Below are 20,632 nucleotides of genomic sequence, written 5' to 3'. Positions count from 1 at the left end.
AAACAAAAAAAAAAAAAAAAATTCTGATGTTTGTTTGGAGAGTGAGAAATATTCTTTTTTGGAAGAGAAACATGTTTAGTAAGAATTAATAGCAGTGTTAGCAAATAGCGTTCTGATAATTTTTGCAATATTTAAAGATTGGAAACAATTTGTAAGAGTTGGTTAGAGTGGAAATAGAAAGTTCAGAGTTAAAATAGCCGCAAAGGAAACTCTCTTCCACCCACAAGCGAGAGAAATAATTTAATTCCCCCATACAGTGGAGAAAAGAATTTTGAAAATATTTTCCATCAACCAAACACTAAAAAAGGAATTACTTTTGCAAAAAAGATTTTGCCAAGGATGCATCTAAGAATTGAAATAGTAAAGTTAAGACGTGCAAACACATACCATATGTGAATTGCAAGACTCTGGCTACACACTTTCCGGTTTATTATTTTATTAAATTTGTTTTAGACCACTAATTTTATTGAGTCTCCCCTACCTATTAACATGGATCGTTTCTTGTTGTGAAAAATCAGTATGAATGCAAGAAGACTTTGGACCTCACATTAGACGAAGGTTTGTTAAAAATGATGAAATAATTCAGAATGAATGTAATCAATAGAGGAATTAGACGCCGATGATGAGAGCTGGATTAGCTTTCTTGATGCCTTTCAGCAGACATTTTTCCTAAATAATTTGAAATTATTAGGAAACAAAGAGTTCATCAAGTTTTAATATTCTGGAACTATTCTTATCCTTGTTGCCTTCTAGCTAGTTTTAATAATGTTTGTATATATATAGGATATTTACGAGTCCAAAAAAAATTAAAAAAAAAAAAAATTAGTAAAAAAAAAATGAAATTATTTTTATTTTTTAAAAATATTTTTAAAAAAAATTTTAAAAAAAAAAAAAAAAAAATTAAATTTTTTTTATTTTTTAAAAAATGTAAATTTGATTATGAAATTGTATATCTCCACAAAAAAGTTTGCTCAAAATTTAGTGTGTATGAAAAATGTATGAGGATCCACCCTAAAGAAATTTGTAGGGGTGGTTCATGTTAGATTTCTGTAAAATTAATACAACTACAACAACATTGTATATAACTTTGATACAACATTCAAGACTTAAAATAATCGCTTTTTTTATATATCTTGCTCAAGGCTCCGAAATTTTAAATATGAAGAACGTAAAATGTGTATATCTTGATCAAGGCTTAAACATTATTTTTTATGCTTGGTATGAAATTTATTCTTCCTCAAGACTCCCTTTTCATTCTTTATATAAATTTCATATTAGATTTACGGAAAATTAATCTGTTTTGTAACAATTTTCATACAATATTCAAGGCTTAAAGTTTTTCGTAAAATTTTGTATATGAAAATTATATTAAAATTTTGCTTTTCATACTCCCAATTTTACAATTTATCTTTTTATTATTTATATTTTTTTAAGCTTTGAGCAAAAAAAAAAAAATTTAATATTTAAAAAATATATATAAAATTATTTTTTTAAAAATAAAAATATTTTTTTATGTTTGATAAAAAATATATATATTTTACTCTAAAAAAAATAAAACACATAAATAGAAAAAATCCGTCATGTTTTGTAATATATCGTTATGTTTTGTAAATAAGGAAAACTATCGTTAAATTAAACATTTCTCTTATATACTCAAATATGTGAGTATTTGATTAATTGCGAAAAACTTGGCTATCAATGGGAATTTTGGATTGAGATCAAAATTCATTTTTTATTTATTTATAATTTCTTTTGTTTATTACTCCTCCGTCCTAATTTTCTATTTATCTTTTTATTATTTATATTGTCTTTCATTATTTTATGTGTGATCTTAATAAGCAACAAATAAAATGAGAAATGAATAGGAGTATTTAAATCGAAAAACTTAATAATAAGGGAAAATAAAATTGAGATCTTTTTTTTATAAAATGGTAAATTATGTCTTGGTTTTTCAAACTATATAACTTATAGGTAAAAGTGGACATATATTTTTAGTATAATGGACAAATAAAAATTGTCCGAGAGAGTGTATTATAAAAATTTATGCTATTTTATAATTGTTAAATTCACTTTAAATCACTTCACTACTTAAATTGTGATGGAATTTTTGTAAGCGCTACTTAGAAAAAAACATGAAATTTATGATTTATTTTTGAGAACTTATCGTTTATCTAATTCTACATTTACTTACGGGGTGTATTTACCAATTGAAGAGTTTTTATATTATTTTTCTTATTTTGATTGGTGTAATTTCCTTATTGAAGATGTTATGTTACTTGTACAAATTCATTTTTTAATATACATAAGAGATGTAAGTCCATTGGTGAAAATGTTAATTTTACTTCTGTTGTTAATGGGTGTGATTTCTTGTTTAAAATGCTAGTTATGTTCATTTCTTGATTTTTGAGATGTAATTTTCATATTTGCAAATTATAAAAAATAAAAAATAAAAAACTATTAAGTTGACCCAAATAAACTAAAAAGAGATGGACCCGACCCAAATACACATTCCTAACAAGATATACATTGAAAACAATTGTGGCACCGGTCAGCTTCAAATCTTAGATCCGCCTCTGGCCACAATGATTAATGACCGTTTGAAGCTTATATGTTTACAACTTTTTTTGGAAGAGCTTAAGTTTGACATTTAAAAAATATTTATGCAATCCTATCACTTAAAAAACAGTTAATCAAACTGATATAACTTTAATCAAACTGATCCAATTTTCTACATCCAAGTAGATTAAGTATTGAACTATTGATATCACCACATGCATATCAAATCTTATCTATATGACTGGTACTAACTTGCCAAGCAATAGTAGGTGCCACGAGAGGATTTTGATTAATACTTTTGATAGATGTACTCCCTCCGTCTCAATTTAAATGTCTTAGTTGGCACGAAGTTTTAAGGAATACAAAGAGATGTTTTAATCGTGTGGTCCCAAATTAAAGATGTATGTAATGTACTAAAATGTTCTTTAATCTTGTGGTTTTAAATTTGCCATGTAGGATGTTTGAATTATCAACTTACTAAATATAGAAAAGATTTATTTTTTTGTGTTAAAAAGGAAAGTAAAGACACTTTATTTTAAATAGGAGGAGTAATATTTAATGAGCAATACAGTATTCTGAATGCATATGTTTAGTGCAAAATAAGATGCACAATACACAAAGATTGGACTTAGTCATAAAACAGTAAAGTTAGAATCATGAACCAGAAAGTATCCAAGAGGGCATTAGCCTGGAATAAACGGAAGAAGAGAATTAACGTATAATTGTGTCTTTAATGATCTTACACTTGTCAATAATTGACATAAATAAACAATTAGACAAACCTCCCAAAGTCGTAAACTGATTTAACCTCTGAAAGTGTACGGCCTATGCTTCAAGAAGCGTTTGAAAGGTAATAAAGAAGGCCGATAATATTTCCTGCGTTTCATATTCCCTGCAAAAGATGGATAGAAGCGTTAAACATACGCTAATCAAAAGGAAAAGACATAACAAGATAAATATGACTAACTGTGATAAATATGACTAACTATCTGAAGGAAGACACTATGCAGAGCTATTGATCTTGAAAGTTTCCAACCATCTCAACCACAAGACATCCAATCAGAAGGAGGTAACAATAAATTTGGAGAACCAACTTTGGACCATGGAAGGGCATCAAATGCTAATGTAACCAATAAACACTAACAAACGACCCAAAGACCAGAGGCGGAGCCAGGATTTGAAATTTATGGATTCTAAACTTGCCACGGAACGGATAGCTCGTATGTAATGAAATGTTTATACCTATGTAACGAATTTCCTAATATAAATATGGGGCTTAATCAAAAGCTATTGGACTCAACATATGATGATACTAGCAAGAAAAAAACTTTTGCAACTGCGACCATGAAGATAGAGGGAAAAGAAGAAATCAATGATTATCTGAATGTTATATCAGTGAACAAATCTTTCGTGAAGATGATGACTATTCTGGCCACTTGAGGAAGCAGCAACAACACTAACAAACCCAGTGTAATCCCACAAATGGGGTCTAGGGCGGGTATAGTGTATGCAACATCCTCAAGTCCTCAACTCCAGTCACCAGACACAACTAATTGCAAGCAGCTAAGGTTAAATGCTGCTGCTGGAAATTTTGTGTGATCAGATTATACCAAAAAGAGATGAGGAAGCAGCAAGGAGGGATAGCAGGTCCATGAAAACAGATCCGGAAAAGTTGGGCACAAACTAAGGTTAAATGGCTTTTCCTGGTTGGTGGCTACGAAGGTTGAAAAGAAGGGGGTTCCAAATAGTTTCTAGTTACTTCTTTTGTAATGAGGCAGAAGAGACCAATAATCACTTGTTTCTGCATTGTAAAATAAGATCACAGATCTGGTCACTTTTCCTAAGCCTCACAGAAACAAACTGGTCAATGCCAGAGCATACTGCTGATCTTTTGAGCTATTGGATTAGGAGAGGTAGTAGCAAAAGTCAAAAGAAATGGTGGAAAGTAATCCCAGCATGCATTTGGAGAGGAATGGGAGATGTTTTGAGGACAGGTTTAATTCCATTTACCAAGTTAAATGGAATTGTATCATATCCTTACCCTTTTGGTGTAAACAGGAATGTATAGATGAAGTTGAACAGATAGTAGATCTCTTAGGTTCTTTGTAAATCTCTCTTTCCTTTCCTTTGTAATTCTACTTTGGGTTGCCACCATGCACTACATACTGAGGAATACAACATTACCAGTTTCAAAAAGAGTGTACGCAGACCTAACCCACCTACCTCGTAGAGGTAGAGAGGCTATTTCTGAAAGACCCTCCGCTCGAGTAAAGCAGTTTGTAAAAAAGGGGATACGGAAATGACAGAAGTAACCACAACAAATAAATGTGAAATGGAAAGCAGTACATAGCATTCAGGAAGCAAAGTTGAAAAATGGCTCACAAACATAATAGATTTATACCTGACAAAGATCCACCGCGGATCTGATAACTTATTCCAGTATTATCGCTAGTGTGTTTCAGCTCTCCCTCTGTAACATCTTTGTTTGGCACCTTCTCAACAACTAAATACTCACTCTCCAATTCCATTAATGGATTGCTATGCTCACTGTTGGATGATCCATCAGGTAAGACAGTTGAAATCATCTCCCTAAATTGTTCTTTCTCTCCATTCAGTTGTGATTAACTCGCTTCTCAATCAAGACTACACCATCTGCGCCATTTTGATCATGGAAATCTGTCGCATCCTTTGAGAGCGGAAAAACATCCACCAAGGAATAATTAGCAGAGAGAGTGACTTCACAATCTGTTCTGCAAGTGTAGTTTGCTGCACTCCCTGGCAGGACAGCCATCACCACTAGCTGAAAATGTTCCAGGTTGAAAATCCATTAGCACTATGTTATCTATATGCTGCTGCCAAATATTTTAACATCCGTGACTTTATTATTAAATATGGAACTATATATAGATTACTGATCAATATTGACCATTTAATGTGCAAATTTATAAAATCAGATGGGTTGAACAGTTGAATGACCCTTGAAAAGAATAGAGAGCAATTGACTAGAAAATAAACGAATTGGAAATTTGGTGGTATGTAGAGACTAGGGAGGGAATCTCTAAGATTGTGGTTAGTGCAAAAGTCCAATACAGAAAAAGATATTTGGAGTGGAATTGTTGCCGTTGGAAGATATCCGTATTTAAGTGTACATACTAGTTGAGGATGTCACACCCCTTTTTGGGCCTCGAGCGAATGAACGCACAAAGGTTTTTATTGCTGAAAGGGTTTTTTCATTTGAAGTGGCGGTTTTGAATAGAAATTAATTATTTTACAGAGTCGGCACTTGGAATTAAGTTTTGGTATTCCAAATCACCTTATGAATCCCTAATCAAAAGGAAATGATTCTTTTATTATGGTCCACGAAAACAGAAGATCGGGTAAGGAATTCTGTTGACCGGGGAGAAGGTGTTAGGCATTCCCCGAGTCCCGTGGTTCTAGCACGGTCGCTTTATCAACTTATACTTAGCTTAAACCAATATTTGATATATTATGCATCTGAGCCTTGATTTGCTTGTACTTTTATTGTTGAATTATTAGTCTTAACCCGGATGCGTAACCACATTCCGAATCTTTTAAGCGTCTTAAAATAAGATGCATAACCGCATGCTTAATCGAAACAAGATAAATTATTTAAAACGAGGTGGCCAAGGTGCGTAACCGCATCCTTGAGTTCTTTAAGCGTCCCAAAATAAGATGCGTAACCGCATTCTTAATCGAGACAAAACATTTTAAATCGTGCCTAAAGCTCATCTAGCGTTGAAAGCAATTTATTTGTCTCTAAAATCCGAGACTTAATATTATTTGGTTAAACTTTCACTCCTTTGACAGCGGGTTTTGAAACGTGTTTGCAACCCATCTCCCTCCCTCATGATTGGTTTTTTCCGCTCTTTTCTTTTATGCTTAACAATGAAATTTGAATTGGGGCCTTGAACATTTGGCTAGCCCGAAGTGCGTAACCGCATTCTTAATCGAGACAAAACATTTTAAATCGTCCTTAAAGCTCGTAGCTAGCGTTGAAAGCAATTTTTTTTGTCTCTAAAATCAAAATGCTTAAAAATATTATTTGGTTGAACTTCCTTCATTTTAAATGAAGTCAAATTAAATCAACCTGTGTATGACGCATAACTGGAAGTTTGAACCCACGTGTTCTCCAAATTACTCCATTCCAAACTTTTAGAAATACCCATCGGAAAAAATATATTGGTTTACAATGAAATATGGTTGATTGTTTAAGAAATATAAAATTGTAGTATGTGTATGTACAATAATACAATGATTGGTAATTATTTCCCAAGATTTTTCATTTCTTGTTTCTAACCGGCATCAATCATAAATTTGTCCAGCCAACATTATCCTTAGTAGAAACCACCATCCATTACCTTATTCACAACTTATTTTTTGATTGGAGCCTTGAACTTTTCTTTTGTAACTGAGCATATGCATTCTTAACGAAAGGAAAAAAATATTAACACGATTTGCGGGGAGTAGTTGAGTTCACCACTTATTTGAGTCGCATTTACATTTGGCTAGGATCATTGAAAGTTATACTTAAGTGAACCAAATCCGATCAGAACTGTGAACCAGCAGCCCATTTAAACAAAATCACGGAATGAAATTAATACTACTAAACACTATAACTTCGAAATCGGTTTACCACCGTGACCCACCTCTTCTTTTAGATTTGTCAAAATGATTTAACTTTCTCAAATGTTTTCCACGCATATTTCTATTTTACAGCAACACCTTAAAGCTCTACATCAATACAAGTCCACTCATCATTCAATAACAACTACTGTAATTCATTTCAACCATAAGAATCGAGCTTAAACATCAAGCTAAAATTTTACCAAGTTTGTTAGATCGTGGAATCAAATTGAAGACAGCAAAGAACAGGAATGAACCTCTAATAAAGCTTTAAATTACAGTAGTTTAGCAACTGACCAGTTGATTTGTTTAAATTAATTTCAACTTACACGAATTTAAGGAAAACAAATTGTGATGAACGTTCAATCTTACCAAAATTCATTAACTCCTTATAAAATCATCGGATCCTATATTATGAGAGAAACAATGATTCTTCTAAATTGTAAACCACCGATCCAAAACATTTAGATGGAACACAAACTCACTTGATACCATATTCAAAAAAAATGGGACAACTTCATATTATCACACATAAGAAATTCATGGCTTCACGCTAGAGTATATAAACTCATAGAATGAAATAAGGGAGGTGAGAAAATGGACCTCAAAGTAAAAGCTTTTCTTGATTAATGAATCTCAAAAAATGGATACATCAACTGGCATGAAAATAACTGAACTTGACGAAACAAGGATCCTCTGACCGGAGCTTTGACGGAAACCTCGAACAAACTCGCTGAACCTTTCAACCCGATAGAATATCGACCGTGATTTAAGGTGAAGTTATAGTTCTTCCATGGCTGGTTTCAAACAGTATAAAGATGGTGTCTTTGGGTGGAGAACAACGACTGTAATGGAGTTAGGGGCTGGTTTTATGGTGCGACGCAGTTGGGATTTGGAGCTGCGTTAATGGATGTTTAATGGAGTTACATGGCTATTTTAATGGAGTTTTTGGGCTTGTTTGGTGACTTTTTTTTTTTTTTAGTTTTAGATAGACAGGGGGTGGTGACTGGTGACGGGGTTTTTCCGATGGGGGTGGCGGTGGCTCACGGTGGAGTTGGGGTGGTTGAAAGGGTGGTTTTGGGTAAACAAAATAAAATGGAGAAGATGATCCTTTATTTTTTTTAGTTCAGTCCGTCACCCTCTCTGCATATTTCTCTATCTGTTCCTATATCTGTACCTTCCCTATATAGAAATAATGAATCCCCCCTCTTTTCACGTGTTTCTATTCCCCTTTTTCCCTTGCTTCTTTTTTTTTAATTTTATGTGGGACCCCTCTACTTTTGTTTTGGTGTATGTATTTGTCTCCCTTTGAAAGCAAAACAGAACCACAAAATTACGAGTGGGCCCTCCCCCAATAATAATATCCTTCCAAAACGTGACCCCCTTCCCTTTTGTGATAAAAGATTTGTTATGAAACTTTGTCATTTTGTGATGAGGTGGTATAATTCCACTTACTCTTTTCTCGCTTTTTGTCATCTTTCTTTTTATTTTATTTTATTTACAATTGTGTGGGCCCCACCCCAACAATAATATTCCTCCAAAAGCGTGAATGTGTATGTGTGTGTGAATTGTGGAGTTTGTTGCAAATGATAAGATGGAATCTTGGACATGTGGTAAATTTCCATTTGACTTTTTTTTTTTTTAATAAAAATCTAAATACACTTATAGCAAATTAACCCCCTAATTTTAGACTAAAAAAAATACAAACTTATCTATTTAAATCTGGTTAAAAGAAAAGAATATTTTTTGAAATTTTCTTTATCTTAAATACAACTCTATTTTTGTATTATAATTTTTTATTTTCACAACCAAACAACTAAAATGAGATAAAATTCAAAATAACAAGATTAAGCCCAAAAGAAATATTTAATGTTAAAAATCGTGTAAAACAACTCGGGGAGGGTCAAAAATTACGTGTCTACAAAGGAAACTTACGAGTTTCTCCTTTCACGGAAGCAGATCTACAACAATCATGACATGTCACCGATCGTTGAGAATCCTCACGAAACGGATGAATTCCCTTTAATTTATCCGCAACCTAGTTATCCTCTAGCAGATGCACAATGTTTTCTTTGTAAGCCCTAGCTGTCATTTTATGGTGGAAAAATCTTTTCTATTCAAAGTTCACCCATAATGATATGCTCTATACGTTATAGGTAGGGCTTAGGAGGAAGACAAATTAATATGCTAGCTAGTAAATTAGCATCCCTTATGGGTAAACCCGACCCAATAACGATTTCCAACAAAATCCAATTTGAGAATTAAATTTATCTCTTCTGGTTACAAATACACACACACACTCTCTCTCTCGATCTTCTCGAACTAACTTGGGAACCTCGAATGGTATGATCCCTCCATCTGTAACGACATGTTTGGTCGTTATAGTCTTTTCAGTACTTTTGACCCTTCCCCGAATTTGTTTAGCCCGCATGTCGGAGGGGACCATTGAGACGCTTCTTGAGGTGTTTGGATATGATTTGGGTGACTTTTTGGGAAATTTGGGCTTTAAGCGAAAAAGAGTTGACTCAAAGTTAACTTTTGGATAAACAGAACCTTTTTCGGGAATCCGTCGATTCCGAGGGGTCCGGATGGTCAGTAGAACTTGTGTGCATATTTGTTTTGGTTCTCAATGCACTCGGGTGCATTTTGGGACTTGGAATGGGAAGTTGGATTTGAGGTATCGGGGGGAGGGGGGTTGACTCGGTCAACGAGACCTCCGTTGGGAATTTCGAGGCCACGAGTGGGTTCGTAGTTTATTTTTATGTATGTTTGAATATATGGTAGGTGAGCAGATGGCCTCGAGCGATAGTCGGGATTTCGGATTAAGATTGTGAAACTTGAGAAATTCTAGTGTTTGGTGCCCGCTATGGCGGTACCGCCTTATCAGTCACCCTGCCATTATAGCGGCTTAAGTGATTTGGGCAAGACCACTGTAGCGGTCATGGGACCGCAGAAGCGGTGCCGCTGAAGTGTATATTGGTCGCGGAAGCGGGTGACGGGCAGTTAATTTCATTAAATGAGTGTTAAAAGCCCTAAGTTTCTCATTCATTACTATTCCGAAAACTGAGTTATTGGGAGCATTTCAAGGCATTTCTAGGGGGAAATTCATTGTGGTAAGTCCCTTTACTTTCCTTTCCATTCCATGATTACATTTTCACTTTAGGATTCCATTATCATGCTAGTTCACTAAGAGTTTCAGAATTAAAAGAGGGTTCAACGAGTTCTTCATTCTAGGCTTTGTAATCATGATTTATTGATTAGATTAGCTTCTTTAAGCATGGAATTGATGACTAGAATCTATGATTGCATGATTTCTTCCTAATTAGTGGCTAAATTATGGAATTGGAAGTTAGGGTTTATACCCAAATTTGGGGGTTTTGCCTAGAATCCAAATTTAAGTAATTTGTTGGTTCTTCTAGCTTGTAATTGATGGGAATTGATCACCTAGAGCATTCATTTCATGTTGAGACCTATAGATCCTTGATTTCACCCTTTCTAGTTGATAAACTCCATGCCATTGGTTGGGGATTTGGTTTTTGAATAGAAATAGGGTTTGATTGATGTTCTTCTTGATTCTAATTGCATATTTCGGATATGATTAGACTTCCATTATTACAAGGCTCAAAGGAAAGGAAGGTGTGATTGTTGGAGACTTTGATGTTCGGCCTTCCAGGTAGGTTACAGTTTATCCTATGGTGAGACTTTGATTAGCGAAGCATATATTTAGACGATATTATCGGAGAGTGCATATAAAACTTCGGCTATGAAGTTGGGTTGGATATTGTCTTAGGTTAGGCCTTGTTGTATGATTTGGGGCTAGCCACCCTGTTGTGTTGTGACTTATCTTGTTCTATGTGTTGTTGGCTCGTTGCCATGTGGAGATAGTAGATATTGGTAACTAGTGATATATCTTGATGATGATATTGTAGCACCTTCCTTGTTGTTGTTTTGAGACGAGGAATGTGATACTATTGTGGCTTATCGTGTAGCCTTTTTATTGATATTGTTGGTTTGCCCATGTGTGGTACTGCTGAGATTGTTTTAATTATTCACATTGAACTCATACATCGCACGCACTCTCATCCTTCATGATATATTGTTGATACATTGATGATATACAAGGAAACACTGTTATAAGCTGGGCTCAGTTGGATGAGAGTGACGTGCGGACCGATGTCCGATGTTTATACCGGAATCGAGGTATGAGTGCTAGTAACAATTGCCGAGGTCTTTGCAGGAATCGTGAGGATTGGTACATGGACTTCACGGGTCCCCCATGGGTTGTGCTGCTGAGATGTGATGTTCTATCATCGGAGTACATGTGTATCGGTGCATATGCATTGCATCCATGCATATTTCATACATTATGCATCGCACTGTACCTTGGCTTCTTGTGATATTCTTGATGATATAGTTGTGATATACGGATTCGGATTGGTTGTACTGAGACTTGACACAGTTGGGTTTAGATGCTATAACATAGATGATGACTTCTACTTGGTTACTGACTGGTTTGACTTACACCTTATTGATTTACCTGTTTATCTTACTTTATTGTCTTAGTATGTGTTAGCTATTCTTAGTCGGCCTATGATACCTATCAGTACATGTTGTTTGTACTAACTTGCACTTACTGCATTCTTTTATGGATGCAGAGTATCAGGTGGGATCGACGTCTACCCCTCGTGGCTGAGAGTTCGAGGCTGCTGATTCAAGTCTGTTGGGCTGAGCATGTGAACGCTTCGCTACCCGAAGACTCTTTTTCTATTATGTCTTACTTTGCTATTCTGAGACATCACTTGAGACTATTGATGTATTATTATTACTTCCAGACTTATAGATTTTAGGTAGATGCTCTTGTATGACCAAACGAGATACCGGGGTGGTTTTTCATTTACTTCCGCATTTATTATATATTCATATGTCAGACTTACGTTACTTTATCTTCTTCCGCTACATATTTATACTGTGTTTGTGAATGTTGGAATAAGGGTTCGCCTACCGAGGTGGATAGGTAGGTGCGCGCGCAACTCTGTGAAATTGGGTAGTGACACCGTCAACCCAGAATGAGGATTAATCTCGCAGTTCTTGGTTTATAAAGATGAGTTTTTAGGCTCTAAGGCTCTACTTTATTTTCCTATTAATTAAGGCCAAATATGAACCTTTTTTTACTGATAAAAGTGACTTAAATTAAATATAGAAATACAAACAAAAACAAATCCATTATATAAGAGAACTTGTAGTGGTGATCCAATTTTCGAACAGCCTTTAAAGGAGTAAAGTGTAAAATGGAGGAGACTTCCAAAATACAACATTCTCTTCAGCTAGACTGTGCGAATCACTGGTGCAGTTGAGGACGAATCATCACCTCTTATATTTGGATCGGAGGTAGGGCTGGGCATAAATACCGAAAAATCGAACCGAACCGAATCGAAACTTCAACAAACCAAACCGAACCAAACTAGTTTTATTCGGTGTTTGGTGTCCACCGTAAAAAAACCGAAACCGAAATAGCCGAACCGAAGTTTGATAAAACCGAACCGAAAAATCGAACGCGCACCGAAAGTTAATACATTACCAAAAAAAAAAATTAAAATAGTCCAGGCCCATTAAGTTTAAAGCAAAAAAAAACTCAATTGTAATAAGTCCTCTTTTGCATTTGTATCCCTAATTTTTCACTTCAATCGAGAAAATTAAATATCCTTAACAAAGAAAGGTAACTAGGATGTGTCTTTAGGATTAATGTATGTCATTTATGTCCTTTATGTGTTTTCTTAATTATTCTTACGGTATGTATATAACACCTAGTAATCCTATATCATAATTATAGTTTTCTGTTCTTGTGTATCCTGTTTGTTTGCTTTTGATTTTAATTTATCAGTTTTATGTTTTATTGCTTTTGAGAATATGAATTAGTGTCAATGGAATCGCTTTTAATATTATATCAAAAAAATCGAATTGAAAAAACCGAAACCGAACCGAACCAAACTTTAAAAAACCGAAACCGAAAGAACCGAACCGAACTAGTTTGGTTCGGTGTTCCACCTTCAAAAAAAAACCGAACTCCGAAATAGCCAAACCGAAGTTTGATAAAACCGAACGCCCACCCCACAATGTAATATAAAAAATTTAAAAATGAAACTACACAGTCTCCAGAAAAATAAAAGATGTAATGTAAATTTGCAAAAATATCTTTATTTCTGCAAAGAGCCCTTTAGACTATAAATAAATAGTAAGTCAACCAAAAAACTTGTAATACCACAACAATTAATAGGATACTAAAAGAAACTATAATATTCCCAAGTCAAGAAAATAATGGAAGCTTGTAATTAAATATCAGCCATTAGTTCTGAACAGTAAAAAAACAAATACCATTAGTTCCAACAATCCAAATCAAATGAAACATAATAGTCTCCAGAAAAATGAAAGATAGCAATTTTCACTTGAGAAAACAACCTTGTCACTACAAAAAGCCCTTATGAGAATTGTCACTGATATTCTCTAATAGCATTGGATCATCATGTTGATGATTCGTCAGAACAATTTGCTATTCCTGGAAACTGGACACTTGTTGTCGGTGCCACCTGCATATGTAGGTTTAAGGTTAAATTTATAGGAAATTACGAGTATGTTCAATATGAGGTTAATACACCTTTGATTACCGACCATTAATTCAGTATTGAGCAGTCAAAAAAATATCTTTTATGGAAATTATTTTTCACCAAAAGGAGGAAAATGACTTCTTTCACTTTTAGGCGAAAATTAGTTTTTTATATATATATATATATATATATATAGAACATGGATACTAGATATTATATATATATATATATATATATATCAACAAAAAATAATATTTATACGTATTTTAGCTAATACCAATAACCAAACAAATAAATGTAATACTAAATTTTACATAGGGATTAATATTCTAATCTTGATAACCAAACAGTCCCTAAGATTATTATCAATCAATATAAACTTTTTAAATATTTTCATCTACAATAAACATCAGAGAATAGAATTTTTTTGTTATATTTTTCAAAAAAAAAAAAAAGAACGTCATTTTTTGAAAAATGTTTTTGGGAAAAGCAACTTCCATCATATCAAACTAATATTCAAATAAAAAAATAGGTCATTAGATAAGAAAGTAGAAGAAGCACTAACCCGATCAAAAACTTGATCAATCTCACTGTCATGTTCATTAGGTAGGTTAGCACTTGGAGGTCCAAGATTCTGGAAGAGATAACCCATATTATTGAAATCGAAATACGCATCATAATTTTCCCTCTCATTTGAATCACTTCCTTCAGTATCACTTGCATGTGATGTCGCGATAATATTGCTTGAATTAGACATGTTTGGTTCACCAATATATTGCTGGAAATTAGCATTTACTGCTCCTAATTCATTGATTGTCGCATTTCGAATGCTTGTATCAGACATTATTGCACTACCTGAATATGTTGTTACATGGGCCACATTGAGATCCAAGTTGTAGTCATTTTGAGTATGATGATCCTCAATGTTAAACGCCAACCCAGACCTATAATTAGTGCTCCCAATAATTGGGCCTTGTAGTCCTTGTGAACCCGACATTCCAAATAATGATCCATGTTGTTGTTGTAGCTCACCACTAGCATTATTTTGGGGCAACAAAAATGGGTTATTGAATGGGTTGTCAATGTTGAGGTAGTGGGGTTGAATATGAAGTTGTGGGTGATAGAGGTGTTGCTGAGTTGAACTCTCTCCTCTAGTAAAAATGTTGTTGGTATTGATTGTTGGAAATGAAAACTCTGGGCCTCTTTGGGTTTGATCTGGGTTACGTTGATGTTGTTGCATATTTGGAACACTTGTTTGAAGACGAGGCATTGTCCCAAATCTTCTAAAGCCACGTCTTTGTTGAGAACCACTTGAGGATCCTTGACCTGATGGCTTACGAATAGATTTTCGCTCTTTTGGAGCTCTCCAATTGTTGCTACGACATTTCTGAGAGGTGTTAGACAAAAAGGAAAGGAGAGTTGGACCATGGATATATTTATCATCTATAACTCGTTGTTATTTAGGTGTGTTTCAAACACCGGAAGTCATTTTTAATAGAAAATATTTTTGGTGTTTTGTAATTGGTGAATGATTAAAAATCTTTTGTAACAATATGAATCAAAGAATGATAATAATATTATTTCATTGAAAAGTCACTACAAAAAATAGAAATTAGCAACAAATTACTTTTGTCACTAAACATGCAACAAAAGTCTATCGCTAATTAATCCTCTTTAATTGGTGAGTGTTTTGAAAAAACTTTTGAGTATTATAGATTGCTAATAATGTCCAAACATTTACTAGCAGAAGTGGTATATAATTGAATTTTTTGTTCTGATAAATGATTTTTTGATATAAAGTTAAGATTAAGATAGTAGAAAAATGACTTCTCTCACAAGTATTTGATGAAAAATCTTTTCAAGCAAAACTTATTCTAGTAACCAAATACGAGAAAATAAATTTATAAAAAATATTTTTATGCAAAATAACTTTCTCCATACCAAACACACACAAATACATAATTTACCACATAATTTTTTTTAAGAATGTACCTGAAGATGGCTTGCAACTTGCATCCTGGTAAGACCAGGCACATTCATCACCTCAAGAATCTCTTTGGGGTAACATCCTACATGTTCCATAAGAATGTAACTTTAATTAATAACTACAATATTCCTAGATCAAGCCGAGGTACATGTGCCTTAATTCCAAACAATTTCACGTTAGTTATAAGTATGAATTCTCACTGTTTATATCGCTTTATATAAATGAATTGTAGAGAAGATTAAATAAATGTGAAAGTAAACTTACTTCCATCACCAAGTTGCTGCATAGCATCCATGAATTTGGCATGAAGATCCACAGTCCATTTTGTGCACACCTTTCGCCTAACGATCTTATTAATAGCACTACTCTGGCTCTCTCCTTCATTAATCTGTTTTGCTCTTTTTCTACCTCTCTTTATCCTCAGCTTGTATTTATTGCTCTGTTCCTCAGTATTACGTATATTCTTCTCTCCAGCTTGTTCTTCATCTACAACAATATTATTGTCACCAATATCATCAGCATCACCAACATTTGTATGATCTTCATTTTCTTCTAATCTTTCCCTCGATTTCTCCCTTTTTATTTTTTCCCTCAATGCAAATTGCCATAAGTATTGCACAATTTCCTCGTCAAGTGGCTTTTTTAGGTACAGGTAAGCTCCATCTTCCAAAGCCTTCTTTGCTAAGAATTCATCGTGTTCATCACATGTAACTGCATAATTATTTTGAGAAGCTAGCATTAGAATTGAATTATATTGTAAACATGTGAAGAGTTAATTACACGTATATTTACTGAACTTTATCCATGATAAATATTATTGTCAAAAATAATTGTTTCTCATATCACTACAAAAAAAAAAAAAAGTATTAACTATTTCTAACTGCTAACGCTAAACTGAATAAATCCATCTCTAATCCTATTCACGCACAGATTTTCAAAAAATCATATTAGCTACACATTGTTTTGCGATGACTTCCATAGTTAGTACTTATTTTTGTAATATATTGATTAAAATAACTGACTTTACCCACTATAACAATAAAGTCATAAAAGATATTCATGTCATATCATAAATATTATGTGACTAGTTAATTTCAAGATAGATTCATTTAGCTACAGACTATTTAGCAGTAGATTATCGACAAATTTGTAGTTAATTTTTTTAATAGTGTATTAAATAAATAATTAACTTTACCCACTATAGCAGATGTCATTGATCAAATCATACTAGAACAAAATACTTACCGAGTGAAACAATATCCAAGGCTACAGCTTGAGTCAAAAGTTGAAAAGAAAGTAAATCAGGTGAATGGACATTGACTATCATCACATCGATTTTTTGCTTTCCTTTGGAGAGAATTCTCATGGCTGTGGAAGCCATATCAACCGTCGTAACTGCATCAATGCACTTGAAAGTCAGTGAAGAATAAAAAATAAAAAAAATTATCCAAAAATTATCATGTGGGTCTGTTATTTATCATATACAATTTCAATTACAAATTTCAATGTTATATTTCTAGACTTTAGTTCAATTGCACATATTAATCAACTTATATTTTGTAATTGATTTGTGCAATCTTAGACAGGTCCACATATATATTTTTAGGGGGGAAATGGAGTATATGGAATAAAAATAATCATATAGAGATATATTGTTAAAAAATCTATTCCAATTTATTCAATCATTGTTCAAAACAAACACTGAATATAAATTACTATCAACACCCAGAGATAATAGGATCAAAAGTTTTGAGATAATCTTATTTCATAAATATGCAACTAATAAGTTTAGAAGATTTAGCAAAGAGGAAAGGATTTATCAATAAATTTTAATTATTCTCATTTCACTTATCTATTGTCCTAGCAATGATCTTTTAAGTCTTGGCATCAATAATATAACTAATTCAATTGAATATGAAGATATTAATAAAAAGTTCTATGAAATTCGCGTGTCATTAGATGTCTCATATATCATCAACAACAACATACCCAGTGTAATCCCACAAGTGGAGTATAAGGATGGTAGGATGTACGCAGACCTTACCTCTACATTTGCAGGGTAGAGAGGTTGTTTCAAGAATCTTAAGTGCGACAACAAAAGTACAAAAGGTTATAGATAATAAAACCGACAAAAAAAATCATAAATCTTTGTAGAATACGAACCGCAAAGCGACAAAATATACTTTCTAGAAAAATGTATTACTTAAAATAATAGAAGTTAATTCTCTCCAGATTTTGCGATATTTGTTCTTTAACATTTCATGAAAATTAAAATTTATTTCTTACTGTTAATTAGGTATTTTGTTATTACCACAAAATTACTTGTTCTATGCATGTTTACTATATGATGCATATAAAAGTAGCTAGCAAAACAATTCAAGTCAAAACGATTAGCACACCTTGAACATAAAAACATACGTAAATTATACTAAATTTATCAGTTAAACTTTTTGCACATTTAGTTTTTTTTTTCTTTTTTGGCATAAGAATTTTTTTTATAAAAATCAGCCCCTTTTATTGATTTTTTTTTTTTAAAAAAAGTAAACACATAAAAAGCCTTCCATAGGCTACAAATGTTGAACAGGTTAAACACATTTTTTTGGGGGTAAGATAATTCAAGAAAATTCCCATTTTATGTGAATTTTCGAGTAAGATAATTATAGTCACATTTATTTTGAAAATTGTCTAATGTCCTCACAAACTAAAGTAGAGGAAGTGATTGAATGACCATTAAGGTTGAAACAAAATGAAAAATAACATTTGGCAAGAAGCCATTAAAGAAGATCCAAATTTATTTCTTTCTAATTAAGAAAAAAATAATAAAATTGAAATATTCTAAAATTCAATGCACGCGCGCAATCACAAGGATGAAATAACATGTGCATATTAACAAAGTTAGTAAAAACTTCTTTAATGATGCAAGTATTTTTGTTGATTACAAGGGGGAATAAGCTCCAAATAAAATTAAGAGGGAAATTTTTAATTAAACTAAAAAAAAATAGAAAAAAAAATTATTATTTTTCATGAAAATCAGGTCTCCCCTCTATTTTGTGTCTACATCTAATAAAAGACAAAAAAAAAAAAAAAAACCATCTCAAGGTCAATAATAATGATAGCAGATTGGTTCTTATCAATTATCATGTCGTTCTCCTGCTCTCTTTTTTCCTCTTATTACCCTAATCTTGTGTCTGCGCCACCCAAGAGAACTTATTTTTTTCTAAAATGATAGATAAGATTTAAAAAAAATCAAAGATTTAGACCTTCAAAAATCTTTTTTGATGGATTTAATTAATTTCTCCTCCAACTCTATGTCACTCTTGGCCAATTGACAAAGAATAATTTTCTAATTGATTAAATAATTAAAATTAACATAAATCCGATAAAATGGGAACGATACAGAGATTAACATAAATTTATCGACCATCTTTGAAAAAATCATATACATCTTTATGGAGGATGCTAATCTAGTGTGTGACAAGCTTATAGGAAGAATCAAAATAGAAAATCTAACTTGTATCTTTATAACCACAAAAAAAAAAAATCATTAATTAACTTGTAAAACAACATAAACAAGCATAAAAACAATGTTATGGTAACAAGGAAAAGAGATCCAAGATTTACAAGATAAATGAAATCCAAAAAATGATTGATGTTAAAATAAAAACTGAGATAACACACATCATATCAATTAAATCTCATATCAAAAAATGGAAACCACACAGAATTTAGTTTTGTAAATATTTCTAGAGATGTTGATTATTTACCCTTATATGCATAAGACTTTAGCAAGTCAACCATCTGAATAACAAACTCTTTGTCGTGATCAACGAGCAACACGCGAACCTCTTTCATCATATCATGATAAGGAATTTTCATGGAATTATCTATTCCTTCAACAGTTTGATAGTTTTCTTCTTCGGTTACAAGGAGGAGATACAAAAAAAATAAGGAAAAATGTAATAAAAAGGCCGAATTTGTCAATGAAGCACTTAACTCTTTTGGTAGAGTATCCTCTACCTTTGAAGCCTATTTATATAGTATCATATACTGGCTAGTTTGCATGTTTAGTGTTGACCATACAAATAATTTATAGGTTTGACCTATTGTGACCTTTTTTTTCTCTTAGAATAAAAACTTTCTTGACAAGTCAATCATTAAAGGCATGATTTATACACTACTATAGTCCCTTCAAACTTACAATTTAAATGAAATCAATTTAGTAAATTAACTCAGGGCAATGTTTTATTGATAAAATTATTAAAAATAATTTAATTTTTTTATAAATATTAACTTATTGATATTTTATATTTTTAGTTTTCAAATCATGATGAGTTGTCATGGGGTTAAATGTATTCTACCTTTTAGTCCCTGTCAATACTGGCTAATGCATGTTTAGTGTTGACCAAAAAAATTTTACCCATCTACTTTGTTTTTCGAGTCAAGACAAAGGCATTTATAAGAAAAATTTTTATTTATTTGTCATTCTTGAGTCAAGACAAGGCATGCATTTTTAATATGGAGGGATTTTTTATTGATAAAATCATTTTTTAGTGTTTAGTTACTTAAATGTATTTTTCAAGGTAACGTTTTTAATTATAAGAAAAATGGCTTCTATCACTTATGGATCTGAGTGTATTACTCCATTTAAATTGTTTCAACCAACACTTACATATTGTTATCAACTATTACTATCCAAAAGCGTCAGAAGACCATTATCTCCCTATCAAATTCTTCAAATTGTATTATTACTAAACTTTGAAAATGATCTAGAAAATATTTTTTTCAAAATGAAATATTTTCTATATTCTCTTATATCAAACAAACCCTTAATGATTTTTTGTCA

General features: G+C 32.5%; 1 protein-coding gene across 1 annotated transcript in view; it reads right to left on the bottom strand.

The window, feature by feature from the left end:
- Positions 1–5,167: 5,167 nt before the first annotated feature.
- LOC132048981 (two-component response regulator ORR21-like) overlaps positions 5,168–20,632 on the bottom strand; it is a 29,801-nt gene continuing 14,336 nt past the window's right edge. The window contains exons 2-6 of the mRNA XM_059439663.1: positions 17,035–17,197; positions 16,054–16,521; positions 15,795–15,871; positions 14,368–15,189; positions 5,168–5,356 (exon numbers count right to left, since the gene is read on the bottom strand). Of these exons, the coding sequence (XP_059295646.1) occupies positions 5,168–5,356; positions 14,368–15,189; positions 15,795–15,871; positions 16,054–16,521; positions 17,035–17,197 (1,719 nt within the window). The remainder of the gene's footprint in view (positions 5,357–14,367; positions 15,190–15,794; positions 15,872–16,053; positions 16,522–17,034; positions 17,198–20,632) is intronic.

This window comes from Lycium ferocissimum, chromosome 3 (genome assembly GCF_029784015.1).
Source record: "Lycium ferocissimum isolate CSIRO_LF1 chromosome 3, AGI_CSIRO_Lferr_CH_V1, whole genome shotgun sequence".
Lineage (NCBI taxonomy): Eukaryota > Viridiplantae > Streptophyta > Magnoliopsida > Solanales > Solanaceae > Lycium > Lycium ferocissimum.
Note: the sequence above shows the minus strand (reverse complement) of the source record. Positions and strands in the feature narration are given on the sequence as shown.